Source organism: Petaurus breviceps, unplaced genomic scaffold (assembly GCF_028583685.1).
Source record: "Petaurus breviceps papuanus isolate PSGF00001 unplaced genomic scaffold, PetGlider_PUasm1.0 90842, whole genome shotgun sequence".
Lineage (NCBI taxonomy): Eukaryota > Metazoa > Chordata > Mammalia > Diprotodontia > Petauridae > Petaurus > Petaurus breviceps.
The window spans coordinates 4095550-4110325 of NW_027187358.1; the positions used below are offsets into that span (position 1 = coordinate 4095550).

General features: G+C 34.6%; 1 protein-coding gene across 6 annotated transcripts in view; it reads left to right on the forward strand.

The window, feature by feature from the left end:
- The window catches only part of EML4 (EMAP like 4), a 175395-nt gene that overhangs the window by 42586 nt on the left and 118033 nt on the right, over positions 1-14776 (forward strand). For 2 of the 6 annotated variants that reach the window (XM_069071581.1, XM_069071583.1), the window contains exon 1: positions 8125-8564. The exons of 2 other annotated variants lie outside the window; for them this stretch is intronic. In XM_069071581.1, the coding sequence (XP_068927682.1) occupies positions 8498-8564 (67 nt within the window). In that variant the 5' untranslated portion in view covers positions 8125-8497. Of the gene's footprint in view, positions 1-3190; positions 3346-8123; positions 8565-14776 lie in introns of those variants that run through there. 2 more of the 6 variants (XM_069071585.1, XM_069071582.1) reach the window with 2 other exon arrangements.

Genomic DNA, 14776 nt, shown 5'->3' on the forward strand with positions numbered 1-14776 from the left:
CTCCTGGCTCCAGGTGCTCTATTTACTGTACCACCTAGCTGCCCCCCGGTAGATGCTATTATTATCTCTGTTTTATACTTGAGAAAACTGAGGCAGACAGAGCTTAAGTGTCCCACAGCTTTGAAGTGTTTGAAGCTAGATTTGAATTCTAGTTTTTCTAACTCCCTGCCCAGCGCTCTCTCTGTTGCACCTTGTATGAGGGCAGAGACAGTTTTTGTTGTTTTGTTTCATTTTGCTTGTTTTGGTTTGTTTTTGTTTTATTTGTATATCCAGCGCTTAGCATAGTGTCTAACACATAGTAAGCCCTTAGTAAATATTTCTTTCCTTCCTTCATATCCATCATATTGATTTCTTATAGCACTGTAATACTCCATTACATTTATGCAACATCATTTTTTTAGCTCTTTAACAATCAGTAGATCTATCTGGGGGCACCTAGGTGGCACCAGCCCTGGAGTCAGGAGGACCTGAGTTCAAATTCGGCCTTAGACACTTAACATTTACTAGCCATGTGACCATATATATTGGCCAGTTATGTTTTTTTTTTCTCTCTTTATTTAAAAAATATAATATAGCTCTCAGAGAGGACAGAGGGATTGTGGAGGAAATTATGGTAATATAAAAGTGACATCAACAAAAACATTTTTAAGAAAAAAGGAATATGTCTCCTCATTACAATGAAAGGATTTTTGATCTGCTTTTCTTTTAATTTTTTATAGCATGATCTTTAATTTTAAGGTCACATACATTTTGAATTTATTGTTGAAAATGTCATATTGGTCTAAGCCTAGGGATTTCTAGAAGTTTTTATAAAATAGAAATTTCTTTCCTGAGTATATGTTTGGGGATTTATGTAACACTAGATTGAGTTCCATTTTTTCTGATTCTTCCTTGTCTAATCTGTTTCATTGATCTGCATCTTTGTTTTTAACTAAAAACAAATTATTTTGATGACTACCACTTTATAGCATATTTTGAGATATGACAGCATTTTTTAACATTGCCACGTATACAAATTGCAATATCCATCAAATATCCTCAGATTGATAAAAAGTAACTAGAGATACCTATTCTCTCTGTTTCTGGTCTTTCCTGTCTTTAATCCATTCTTGACATAGCTGCCAAAATAATCTTTCCAAGACAGAGATCTAACCGTTATCAAAGAAAAAAAATCTGTACTCTTGAGTTTAGGCACCAACCTGCCGCAAAAGACCACCTTTAAAAAATTTTTTTTTATTATTACAAATCTAGGCATTTTTTAGCTTAGAGAAAAATGTCCAAACTAGTAAAGTCTCCTTCCATTGAATAGCTCTCTAACAAAAGATATTTTAAAGTTCTAATTCATAGCATTTTTGAACAAGAAATATATTTCACAGTTTAGATTGTGCAAGCTGGTCAGAGTTTAGGTAAGTTTGCTTCATCAAGCAGAATAATAGTCATTACTTTTTCTTTACTCTTTTGGAGAATTATTTTCCTAAAACCATTCAGCTCTTTGGCCACATCTATTAACTGAAGCTTCTTCCTTCACTTAGGTGGATCATTAGCCTATTCTCTTCAGGGCAGGGAGAAAGAGGTTACCACTCCTCAGGGGAAGAGTCAAAGACCCCTTTCCTGTGTCTGGTCACTAGCCTAATTATTTGAAGGAAGTCTTTCTTGGCCTTACCTTAGAGAAGGGAACACAAGATACTATTTTAGAGTTTAGATGGGGTTTCTCTCTCAGATGAGTGCAGACTAGGAAAATTTCAAAATACTTTCTTAGTATTTATTTACCATCCCATTCAAAAACCATTTATGGCACTCTCCATTTTACCTACTTTCCTTGCCTTGTCCCATACTATTATTCCCTATCATGTATTCTACATTATAGTCAAAATGAACTACATCCATCTTTGTCAGAAACTGACATTCCGTCACTCCCCTCTGTGCAGTAGCACAAGTTATCCTTCATACTTTCCTTTTCATCTTATTTATGTCATATTGCTGCATTCAGATGCATCTGAGAAATGGTGATTGTAACCAACTAGTTAGGGAATGACTTTGGAAAGAAGGAATGTTTATTTATATGAATTTTTATTTAGCATTCTGCTCATCATTGAGAGGTATTTAAATTTCTTTTGCAGTCTGAGTAGAGAAAAATATTTAATACCCTACATGAAAATTTGCGATTTTACCTATTTTTAGTTTATCATCTAGTAAACATTATTTCCAGAATATAAATTGCAGTTATCATGCTATGCATTTTTGTGTTAGTTGTGTGTGTTATGTTATATAGGGAAGGTACTCAGGTATCTCATTCTCATTGCCCTGCCAATAAGGAATTTTTTTCTGGCACTGATGAGTCTCATGGCTAACTCCTTTGTCCCAGAGATCCTTTGACTAACAATATGTATCTATGTTTGTATTTTTATATAGATAGTAGGAAATTGCTTTATACCCATCATATGGATATTTCTTAAATATTAATGTAATGAAATATTACTGTGTTATAAGAAATTAGGAATATGAATTTAGAGAAATGGGAGCATTGATTTGATGTGACAAAAAATGAAGTAAGCATAGGGGAAAAAACATACACAAAGACTACAGTAATAAAAATAGAACAAAGAGAGAAACTGAATGCTTTTTATTATAGACCAGTGAGCCTGGGCTCTAGAGAAAATTTGTTAAAATGAACAACTTTCATTTCATTGCAAAAACGGGGGAAACTGTGGATATAGGACATTATAGATACAATCAATTTGGTTGTCGTGTTGTTTTTGCTGAACTGATTCTTCTGTTTTGAATTGTTTGTTACAAGGCATGGTTTACTGGATAGGGAAAGAAGGAATATTCAGAAATGAAGTTGGTATAGGCAGCTAGATGATGCAGTGAGTGAGGTGCTGGGCCTGGAATCAGAAAGACCTGAGTTCACATGTGGCCTCCCAACACTGACTAGCTGTGTGGCCCTGAGCAAGTCACTTAACCCATATTTCCCTTAGTTTTTTCATCTGTAACTGGCGATAATAATAGCACCTACCTACCTACCAGAGTTGTTTTAGAGAATCAGATGAGATAATTTTAAAGCTTTTATCATAGTACCAGGTACATGTTGTTAAGTTTTTCATTTGTGTCCAACTCACTGTGACTCCATTTGGGGTTTTCTTGGCAGAGAGACTGAAGTAGTTTGCCATTTTTTTTTCTCATTTTACAGATGAGGAACTGAGGCCAATAGAGTTAAGTGACTTGCCCAGGATCACACAGCTATTAAGTGTCTCTGGCCAGATTTTACCTCGGGAAGGGGAGTCTTCCTGACTTCAGGCCCAAAACTCTATCCACTGCGCCACCTAGCTGTCTTTCTGGCACATAGTAAGTGCTGTATAAATGGTAGTAATTTTTACATAAAAACAAGATGGCAAATTTTGTTTTTTAATTATAAATGAAGTTTCTATTTCAGGAATGACATCATAAATTTGATAAAGTTATACTGTTGGGTTATTTTAGTATAAAATTGAGGGCAGAGAACCTTTTGTGTACCAAGAACCACTGAACAGTAGAAAAAACTTCTACAGAGTAGATTAAATTTGTAAAAAACCAACTTTTAATTTTTTTTCAGTGAACAAGCATTTTTCCCATGAGTAAACACTCCAACTTCCTTTCTGTTAAAATTTAGAATAATAATTAGAATGTATAATTATTAGAATAATTATTCAAGAAATATAATTATTTATTCGACAAGCATTCATTAAGCATTACTTTATGCCAGACACTATAATAAGTGGTAAGTTACAAAGACAAAAATTATACAATCCCTGTCCTCAGGGAATTAACATTTGTTTTTTGACTGGACTTGTGATTTTATTAGTGTAGAGAACTCCTGGTAAGGAAACTCCCTCTACCCATGCTGTATACATCAGCTCTCCATTAGAATCTTAGATTTTTCTGAAGTACCGAGAGGTTGTCATTTGTCCAGACCATAGTAGCCAGCATATACACCTTCCTGACTGGGCAATGCTTCCTCTTTACATTCCATTGTACTGGCTGGAAATTCACCTCATTCCTTGTCTCAGTTGTACCCTCATCTTCTTTATGAGCTGGAAACTTAGGTAAAGAGTCCCTAGGAAGCCTGGAGAGGGTCTTCTTTCTCATTCCTAACTCTGCTTTTCCCTTTTTGTCTAGAGGATAAATGTGCTGAAGAGGATACTGTGCTGAAGATGCCCACCTAGTAGTTAGAGCTTGTGTGACCTTAATCCAGTCACTTGACTCCTGTGAGTCTCAGTTTCCTCATTTGTAAAATAAGGTTGGACTAGGGAAAGAAAAGGGGATATATTCAGAAATCAAGGTAATGTAAATTTAGAATAGGATGGTTCAGTTCTTGTCCTCAGAGCTTAAAATTACTTGGTTGTTTATTGACTGGACCTGTGATGCCCGCTAAGTCTTCCCACTGTAGATCTATCTATCTGTAGATAAATAAACATATATACAAAGATAGACATATTACCATTTGATATTTTATTCCAAGTTAGTAACCAGTTGCTTTTGAGTAGGAAAGTAAAATAATAATAGACCTTTTATAGAGTGCTTTACATGCATTTTGTCATTTGAGCCCCACAGTTATCCTGTGAGTTAGATACAACAGATACTTCCTCAGTTTTACATGTAAGGAAATTGAGACCGAGAGGTTACATGACATGCCTGTTGTCATATACCTAGTACAGGATGTTAGATTCATACTCACTTCTTCCTGTTTCTAAGATTCAGTTACCTGCCTAGTAGACAATATTGTTAAGGCAATGATTAATTTCATTTTAAATGCATTGATTTTCAGGTGCTAGAAGTCTTGGCAGTTAAAATGCAGGATTGGGGCTCCAAAGAGAATTATGGACTGAGGGGAAAAAGACTAAGAAACACTATGTTCGAGGAAAGGAAAAGTCAGAGGAAGTAAAACTAAGCATTCTGTCACTATGGCAATGTAAGGGAGTTTAACTGAGGTGGTGAGTAATCTCAGGTACTGTGAAAAGACCAAGGAAAATGAGAAAAGGCCATTGGATTTGAAGAATAAGAGGTTGTTGATGATCCTTAAAAAAATAGTTTTCTAGAGGGTGGTCATAGTGGAAAACCAAATTAGAAAGGGCTGAGAAGTAAATCAGATATAGTGGAGTGGAGTGTTGACTGTTCTTTCACTGATTTGACAATGATAGGATGGAAAGAGAATGTTAATGTCAATATCTTTTTTTTTTTCTCTCTGTTTTTGGAGGGGGGAAGACAGGGCAATGGGGAAAAGTGACTTGCCTGAAATCACATGGCTTGTTAAGTGTTAAGTGTCTGAGGCCATATCTGAACTCAGGTCCTCCTGACTCCAAGGCCGGTGCTCTATTCATTGCACCATCTAGCCACCCCTAATGTCAATATCTTGACCCGATCCAACCTTATAGGAAGGACTTTTGGTGGAAAGAAGTCTTAAAGAGGATATGCTAAAGGACGAAGTAGAAGGGGTGCTAGCTTTAGAATTGGGAGAGGGGCATCTCTTCCTTAGGACAGGATAGAGTGAAGTTAGAGATTTTTGAACTAAAAAGGAAAAGAAGCTAAGGAAATTCATGTCAGATGGACTAAGTCTTCTCAGTAAACTAAGAAGTAGGCCACCAGGAAGCAAGAAAAGGTAGATAAATGTGCTACCTTTCCATAGTGTGATATGTGTATATGATTGTCTAGAAGACATGCCCTTTTGTCACTTCTGTTTTGTGGAGATGGGTTTGTGGACCAGTTTGTATTGTGTCCAGTTACCATTTGAGACCTGTAATCTATCACCAAGCCAACAGTGTTTTAATTTAAAATCAAATTTAAAAAAAAACAACAGGTTTTTATTCACTGTTTGGTGGAGATAATAAATACCAGAGGAAAAGACTGAAAATTTGGATATTAGAAGAAAATGTAAAAAAAAGGCTACGCAATATTTTAAAACCTAGGCAATTCCTTTAATTTTAGTGCTGGTGCTTAGATCTGGAGTGGTACAAATAGAAGGGAATTGGCCCTGGAATAAGAAGACATGAGTTTAAATTTCATCTTTCCTGTTGATTGCTTTTGTGGTATTGAGCAAGTCACTTAATCCACTGGGTCTCATTTGTGTCATGTAGAAAATGAGGGCTTGTTCTAGATGATTCTCTCCAGCCTTTATTGATCCCATGATCTAAGTCTGAGAAAGAATTATCCATTTTACAGGTTAAATTTTACTATGATAAAATTCCAAAATCCCTTTGTGATGCTATAGTTTTTAAAGTTGTATATTACTGAAAATAAATGAACTATTATTGTAAATCTTTTTGTTTATGTATGAAAGTTTGGGGAAAAGACATTTAAATTGAATCTTTTATTTAACCTTCAAAATGCTTAATATATTTTGAAAGCAGTGATAAAGATATTTTCTTAGCAAATCTAACCATGTATTTTGTATACAAGTGATTTTTTTTAAAGACAGTTTTGCTCTCACTTTTTCTTGTTTTTCTTTATACTGCTTATCCTACATTTTCTTGGATTTCTATCCAATAAGTTTTTGTTATTGTGATTGTATAATCTAAGAATAATAGTATATTCTCAAGGTCTGTATTAGGAACCTAAAGCCCTCTGACTTGGGTTATGAAGTGATTCGTACTCAAATTTACAAGTGAATGTTTGGTGGAGAGTAAAACAATCTACAAATTTTTGAGGGCTATGTAATTTTTTAGGGGAGGGGTCCTTCATCTTGGGTTTATAAATCCCCCAAAGGGTTCATGTAGCTGCCCATTTTAGAGGATTAGTGAAGTTGTTTGGATTGGTTTTTTTTTTTAATTTATTTTGATGTTTATTTTAGTAGAATTGGTTTCCCTTGTAATCCTATGTATTTTATTTTATACATTTAAAAATGTTGAGAAGGAATCCATAGGTTTCACCAGACTGCCAAAGGGCTACATGACAAAAAAAAAAAAAGTTCAGAGCCCCTGTTCTAGGATTGTCTTCAGCTATAAAATGTTCTGTAGTTACTCTCTGAAAATTGATTAGTCATCATAATTGCAAAAGGCCCATAGATTTTGTTTATCCATCATTGAAATTATACTTGTGATCTTTTTACTTTTATGAGGCTTTTGATTGGCTTTCCTGTTGGCTAGCTTTTTTCCAGTTTGTCATCTTGCCAGATATATTATCTGTTACTTGGATTTAGTCTTGATTCATGACAGAACAAAACAATTCTTTAAGTAGGACTTCCCTTTTGTTGTACAACATAATCATTTTGTTTCTATGTTTATTTCATTTAGGAGGGTGCCCTTCTCAGTTATCTACATAAAATTTGAAAGTATCTAAATCATATGTACTGCAGAGATAATATATAAATATCTTATTTTGAATAGTCTTGTTTTGAAATTTAGAAAAATTTTGAAATTGAAATTTTGAGGTTTGAAATTTAGAAAAATCATAAATTCATTCTGCCAGTTGACTTTAAGGAGTAGATAACCAAAATGAGTGAATGTTTATCATACTCATTAGTTCATCTGGGCTTTGAGATTTTGTAAGAAACAAAATATGACCATGTTATAATTTGAATTCAAAATTAATAATGTTGGAAATTAATACTTTTTCAATTTACAAATTATATAAATGTCACTTTTAAATTTCTACAAATAGTTTGGAATCCATAATTTAAGAAAAACGACGTCCTTTTTACTCTTGGTTACATATCCATTTATTTTTATTTCAGTAAAGTGATTGTAATAAATCTGCCGAAATAACTTTCAGTATTAAAATCTTGAAACCTAAACATTTTCCATTGATTTAAGAAAAATCTAATTATACTCTTATTTTCTTTAAATGGAAGCAAATCACATTTTGTACATTTTTTTAAAAGCCTAACAGGAAATGTGACTTTTATGTTTTAAGAAAGACTTTTTTTTAATATTAGGAAGAATTCTGGGACTGGTTTTCAAACTTTACTATATAAACTTATGATTATATATTTGGTTTATGTTTTAGAAGGTGAACAGTTCTATGGATTAGAGAAGATTTTTAACTATAAATGACTAATAGGAGATTTTAAAAAAATTATACTTTGGGACTAGCACATACTGTAGTGAATATGCATGTGGTACATTAATTCAAGTATTTCTGCTGCCTGAAGTTTCGCCACGCCCCAGAGCAGCCTAAATTTTTGTCTATATCCCACCCCCTTTTGCCTTCGTGCTCTCTGCTTGCGCTCTCTGAATCCAGTTTTGCCTCCTTCTCTGTCTCCTTTTATAAATGAGAAAAAACAAACAAAAACAACAATTTTCTCCAACTGAACAAGCAAAGAGGTTGGAGAAGAGATATCTTGAGAAGTTTTTGTTTGTGCCAATACAGAAGTGCTTTGTGGTGGGCCATCTGGATTGGGAGGATTTCCTCAGAATTCCAAGTATGCCGTCAGATTTAGAGAGCTGGGATTTGTTCTGAAACTCTGGGAAGGCAGCAGGAAACGTAGACGAGCTGGTTTATAGTGCTTGTAATGTAGGTGGCAAGAATGGAAGACAGCTTGCTTAGTCTCGATTCACTATGTGATACTTCTACACTTATGAACTTCTGCACTGGTAATGTATCTTTCTTCTTTCCTGGGAATTCAAGTGGGGCCTCACAAACTTTGCTACTCATGACAAAGAGAGTCTTATGTTAGAAGATTTAAAAGAATGAATTTTCCCTTGATCAGGTCTTTTTCAAATATGTTTATGTCAATAAGTAGTATAAATGTTTGCCCTACTTTTTTTTAAAAGAAGTCTACTAATTTCACTTAACTCTGAACCCTCTTTTTAAACAAAGATATGCATTTGCCAAGGAATCATACTAGTTTATTAGAAATCAGTTTAAAGAACTACAAAGAAATGTCTTTCTAAAAATTAAATACAACTACATAAAATCACAGAACAGTATGAAATTAACTTAAATCATACTATAGAAGGAAAATTTTTCATAGTAGTTTTTTAATTGAAATCTAAATCATTTAAATAATCAGAAATACCTAACAACTTGGAGCTTTTGTTAAGAAGTCCAAGAAACTTTATCTAAAATTGCATTAGCTAAATGTTTTAATCTTTACATTAAGGCTTTTGAAAGAAAGCAACCACCTTAATTAAAGGGATACTGGTGGTTAGATGAGGTAAAAATAAAAATCCACAGGGTATAGTAATTGTAGAAAGCATCTAGTATGTTTGCAAAATCGATTTCCTCAATTTTCTTTTTTTCCTTTTAAATTATGCTTGCTTGTAGATTTTTTCATAAGATTATTTTTACAAAAAAATTGTCAGAGGGCATAATTGGTTTTCTGACTTTAATGATTATTATTTACAAGAATCTATTTTCAATCAAGGGGCACTTTTCGTTTAGAATAATAGCCATCAAATTGCTATATGTTAAAAAAAAAAAGCCATTTTCTTAGCTCTAACTAAACTGACTAGAAATAACTTCTTTAAGAAAACCTGTATGTAGATGTCACATTACAAAAATAGAAATAATTTATTGTATAACTAGACAACTTTGTGTTGATATCACTAATTTAAATATATGTGAAATCCTTTAAATATTAGATTCATATCTGTATTTTGTTTTCTGTGATAAATTAGCTATTTCAGAATTCCAAATGCTTTCATTTATGAAATTTCATTCTTCTGAGGTATAATTTGTAAGCCATTTCTATCTTATCTTTAGAAAATAGATTTAGGTAACCTTTATAAATAGAACACTACAAAATAATGTATGTATTTGAACTTAGTACCTTCCATTGTAAATTTGCTGATCCATAATGATAAGTCTGAATCTCTTCAATTAAAAATTTTAGTTTTTTACAGCAATACCAGTTGAAACAGATCATTTGTGTTTTAATTCTTTGGACATTTATAGTATGTCTTTCTAAAGTTAGTGCTGAAAATGTGTATTTTTATGAAATTTATTGTAATTGTGGTTCCATTTTTATATAGTGGATAGATTTACAAAAAAAACTTGTATTCAGAATGATTAATGAAAACATTTACTATACAATTAACATTAAGTTTTTAAAGGTAGTTAATATATAATTTTATCCTGCAAGGAATCTAGTGAAAACAGCTTCCTTGGAACCCAAACTAATCTTATTAAAACAGTTGGTTCACCTATATTCTGCATTTTCTATTTAGTGTATCAGATTTTAAACCCCATTGAATTAGAGACTATGACTGTGCATTCTTTGACTCAGATATATTCATGAGCCCCGATTCCATTGCATAATTATGTTTTGCAATGCACATTGACCCCAGAGTTCCCACCTATGGTGCCATGGGGTACCACAGAGAATTCACAAGGGTGCCTTAGCATATTTTAAATTTTCAAGGGAAATAGTCACTCAGATTATTACTAGTTTGAGGTAATTCACAGTTTCAACATTAGATTGCGCTACATTCCCTTTTAGTTCTCAAATGGTTGAAATGTGGTTTTGTTTACTCATACTTTTTGCTATGCCAGTAACTTCTCTGCTTACTGGTTTGTGATGCTTTATCTTTTCACAGCTTATTTTCAGCAGCGTGGCGATGATAAAAAGCAGGTACCACACAAAAATCAGTGTGGAGCAGGAAATGAGGGTGGTAGTATCCAATTTAATTAAAAGATTTGAAAAACTGTGTAGTGCCAATAGGTGCACACACTTCATTATCAAGTAATTGTGGTTAAGAATAAAATTAAATTATTATATTTTTCTTTGTTTTTGTGTATTATTTTTAAAGAAGGGGCTACTAAGTTGTTAAGACATAAATACTTATTAAGCTGTTTAAACCTAATTACTTTAAACAGAACTGTTCGGTATTACTTTTGGCCTAGAGGGTACTGTAAAAAAAATTTACTGAGATACTGATAGTGTCATGTAGATGAGAGAACTATATCAATTTGTTTCTTTAAGCATCCATGAGATTTAAACAAGGAGGGTATTTTACCTCGTGCTTCTGTGAAATTTCCCATTCTTATCTCCTCCCTCCTACCTGAACATAAATAATCTAATGATTTAGAAGTGTTTTTTATTTCCTGGATAAAGGTTTTTATTTAGAAAAAGCACCTCAGTACTAAGTTAATTTTTTGTTCATTCTTTGTTTTTTCACTGTGAATTCCTTTCTTGTCTTTGCCACTCTAAACAATGGTTAGAAACATGATAAATAGGAACAAATTAAGGCACTTCTGACTTTGCATTGTGTGTGCTTCTTAAAAAATACAGGTGTCGTGGTGAAAGCGTACAGTAGAGTATAAACCACCATTAGCTTTGCTTTCTTCCTGTCTTCCTCTTTGGTATTCCCATTTCTAGCCATGTTTATCTTTTGAAATGAAGAATAATTCATAGAACTTTATTCATAGATTGTAAACTATGTTTGAAATTAACTTATTTACCTTAAAGTTTTGAAGAGGAAAATTAGGAATGTACAACACTGCAAATCTTACTACACTACATATAAATTCTAGTTATTACTATTATTATTTATTTTATTTTCAAAACTACTTGTGCAAGTACAAATATGCCATTAGAACATTAATTCTCAACCTTTTAGAATTACTTTACATAGCTTGTTACTTTGAGATTGATTTTTGTGCTACCTTTATGTTTCCTCACTCAAGACCCAAAACATGACACTAGTTTTATGTGACATATTTGTTGTTGTTTTTTAAAAAATAAACTAAAATAATTTTGGCTTAGGAAATCTCCATTCCTCCTGAGATTACATGAAGTACTTGAGGTTGGAGAGAACATCAGGTGAAAGAACAGGGTTTTAAAACATTTAAAAGTAATTCCTAGATAGAAATTTAATTTTTTTTTGTTTAAAAAAATAAACACTAACAGAATAGTAATAGAAATCTCTAGTTCACATAGTGTCTCATGTTCTGTAGTATAGTTATGACCACTGATGACAAAACAATTGAATCAATAAAAACTGAATCAGGCTGATATATTGGTGTTTTTATATCTATATCTATCCATGTGTATATATATGTATGTGTGTACACATACACACACACATAATCTTTTTTCTTTCCTTTTTGAAGGCAATTGGGGTTAAGTGACTTGCCCGAAGTCACATAGCTAGTGTGTCAAGTGTCTGAGGTCAGATTTGAACTCAGGTCCTCCTGACTCCAGGGCCAGTGCTCTGTTCACTGTGCCACCTTGGCGCCCCTCACACACATAATTTTAACAGTATACAGGAAGAAATACAAAGTTATTAACCATGCTTATATTTCATTGGTCAATTAACTTATTCTTTTTTGGTGGGTGGTTTAGGTGATGTGAATATGTTGAAAGTTTTATTTACCTCTAAGATTTTAAGTGTCTATAAAATGTGCATATAAAGAAATACTAGTATATTGTAAGAGAGAAAGTGATGTGTAAGATGTTACCTTCCTGACCCCATGAATACAGGTAACCTGATGAATACAGTAAGGAAATTGGATTAAATCACAGAATCATTCATTCATTCAACCTAGATGTCTCCAAGGCATCCCCAATTCAACATGTCCAAAATAGAACTTGTTATCTTTCCACCAAAACCTAACCTTTCTACAAACTTCCATATTTCTGTTGAGGGCATTGCCATATATCCATTCATCCTTCTAGGTTTACAACCATCCTTTCCTCCTTACTTTTCCTTTCCCACATATATCCAATCTGTAGCCAGGACTTCTCAATTTTACCTCCATATCTTTTATATCCACCCCTTCCATCTACTTAATGTGGCCACCCTTCACCTCTGGACTATGCCTTCTAATTGGTTTTCTTGCCTCTCTCTAATCTATCCTCAACACAGCAACTGAAGTGATTTTTTCTCTTTTCATTTACATTAATTTATTTGCTTTTAGTTTACAGCATTCAGTTCCACAATCCCTTGAGTTTCAAATCCAAACCCCCCCGCCCCCCCCCCCCCACCCAGGGCAGCATGCAATCAAATATAGGATCTCCAAATACCATCACATTAAACATTAGTCAAGTTGTAAAGAAGGATTATAACCTGTTGAGTGAACAGTTTGAAAGAAGGAAAAAAAACGAACAAAAAAAAATTAGCCAATGGTTTGTTTCAATCTGCATTCAAACTCTGTAGTTTTTTCTATAGATGTGGATACCTCTTTCCGTCATGAGTCTTTTGGAGTTGTCTTATAACCTTGCATTGCTGAGAGGAGCCCAGTCTATCAAAAGTTAGTCATCACACATACTATGTGTTTGTGATTGTGTACAAATTTCTCCTGGTTCTACTCTTCTCACTTGACATCAGTTTATATAAATCTCTCCAAGGTATTATGAAATCCGTCTGCTCCTCATTTCTTATTGCACAGTAGTATTCCATTATATTCATATACCACAACTTGTTTAACCATTCCCCAATTGATGGGCAACCCATTAACTTCCAATTCTTTGCCACCACAAATAGAATTGCTATAAATATTTTTGTTCATATGGGTCTTTTTTCCCCCACTTTTGTGATTTCTTTGGGATGCTGCCCCAGAAGTGGTATTGCTGGGTCAAAGGATATGCACTTTTTTATAGCCCTTTGGGCACAGTTCCAATCTGCTCTCTCCTATATCTTCTCCAATACCCTGTTCAACTTTTCCAGCAGGGCATGGTGGATCTCCATGCCCCAGTGCCTGTATATCTTATTTTCCAATTACATGTAAAATAGTATTAATAATAGTATATATGTTTTTTTAAACAATTGATTTTAAAACTTTGAATTCTAGATTCATTTCCTTCCTCCCTTGTCACCCACCCTTACTGGGAAGATAAGCAACTCGGTATAGGTTGTACATGTATAGCTATACAAAACATTACCATAGTAGATATATTGTAAAAGACTTACTATATTTCGTTCCTTCCTATACCACCTCGCACTTGTTCTGTTCTCTACTTTGATCCTGTCCCTTTTCAAAAGTGGGTGCTTTGGGGAGCAGAGTCAAGACGGCGAAGTGGAAGCAGGTCCTCTGCAGGACTCCAGCTTCCACCTTCCCCAATTCATGTAAAAGGGGACTCTGAACAAACTTTGGAGCTACAGAATCCACAAAATGACACAGAGAAGCTAACATCTCACTGAGGACAGCAGGAATTGGTCAGCGCAGCACTCAGGGAGCCAAGCCCAGCTCCACACCGAGATTTTAGCCCCAGGGTGGGCCTGACCAGCCACCAGCTGGAGGGACTCCAGATCAGCAGCAGCTGTGGCCATTTCCAGATTTATCAACACATAGACGCGAAGGACAAAGTGAGAGGTCAGTGCACTGTGTACTTTCGGACCCAGTAGCTGGGAGTGCATTGGCTTTTGCCCCTGGGGTGAGAAGCCCCTGAGGAACCGCAGCTGTGCAGCCACCCCTATGGGGCAGCTTCAGCTTCTGGCCTGCAGAGTGTAGGGGGACCAAGCGACCAGTCTGAGAGGTAATCGCTCTTGCTTTAACCTGCTTGGATCTGGATTGCAGTCTAGGGTGGAGGTCCTGGGGTGTGTGTCCAGCTTGCCAGAGCATGTGGAGGCTTCAGAGAGGTCACCCAACTAATACCTCCAGCAGCTGAGAAAACCCCAGCGTTTGGAATGAAGCTCCCCTATGTGGTGGCAGAGTCCTACTGTGGCAAAAAGCCCAGGGGTCAAATGATTGAGTGGCAACATGATGAGGCAAAGGAAGCAAAGCAAACAGAAGATTCCAACATTAGACTCCTATTTGGGGGACAAAAAGGATCAAAGCATGGAACAGGAGGAAGACAGTGAAGTCAGAACTCCTGCACCAAAAACTTCAAAGGAAAATCCGAGCTGGTTATAGGCCATAGAGG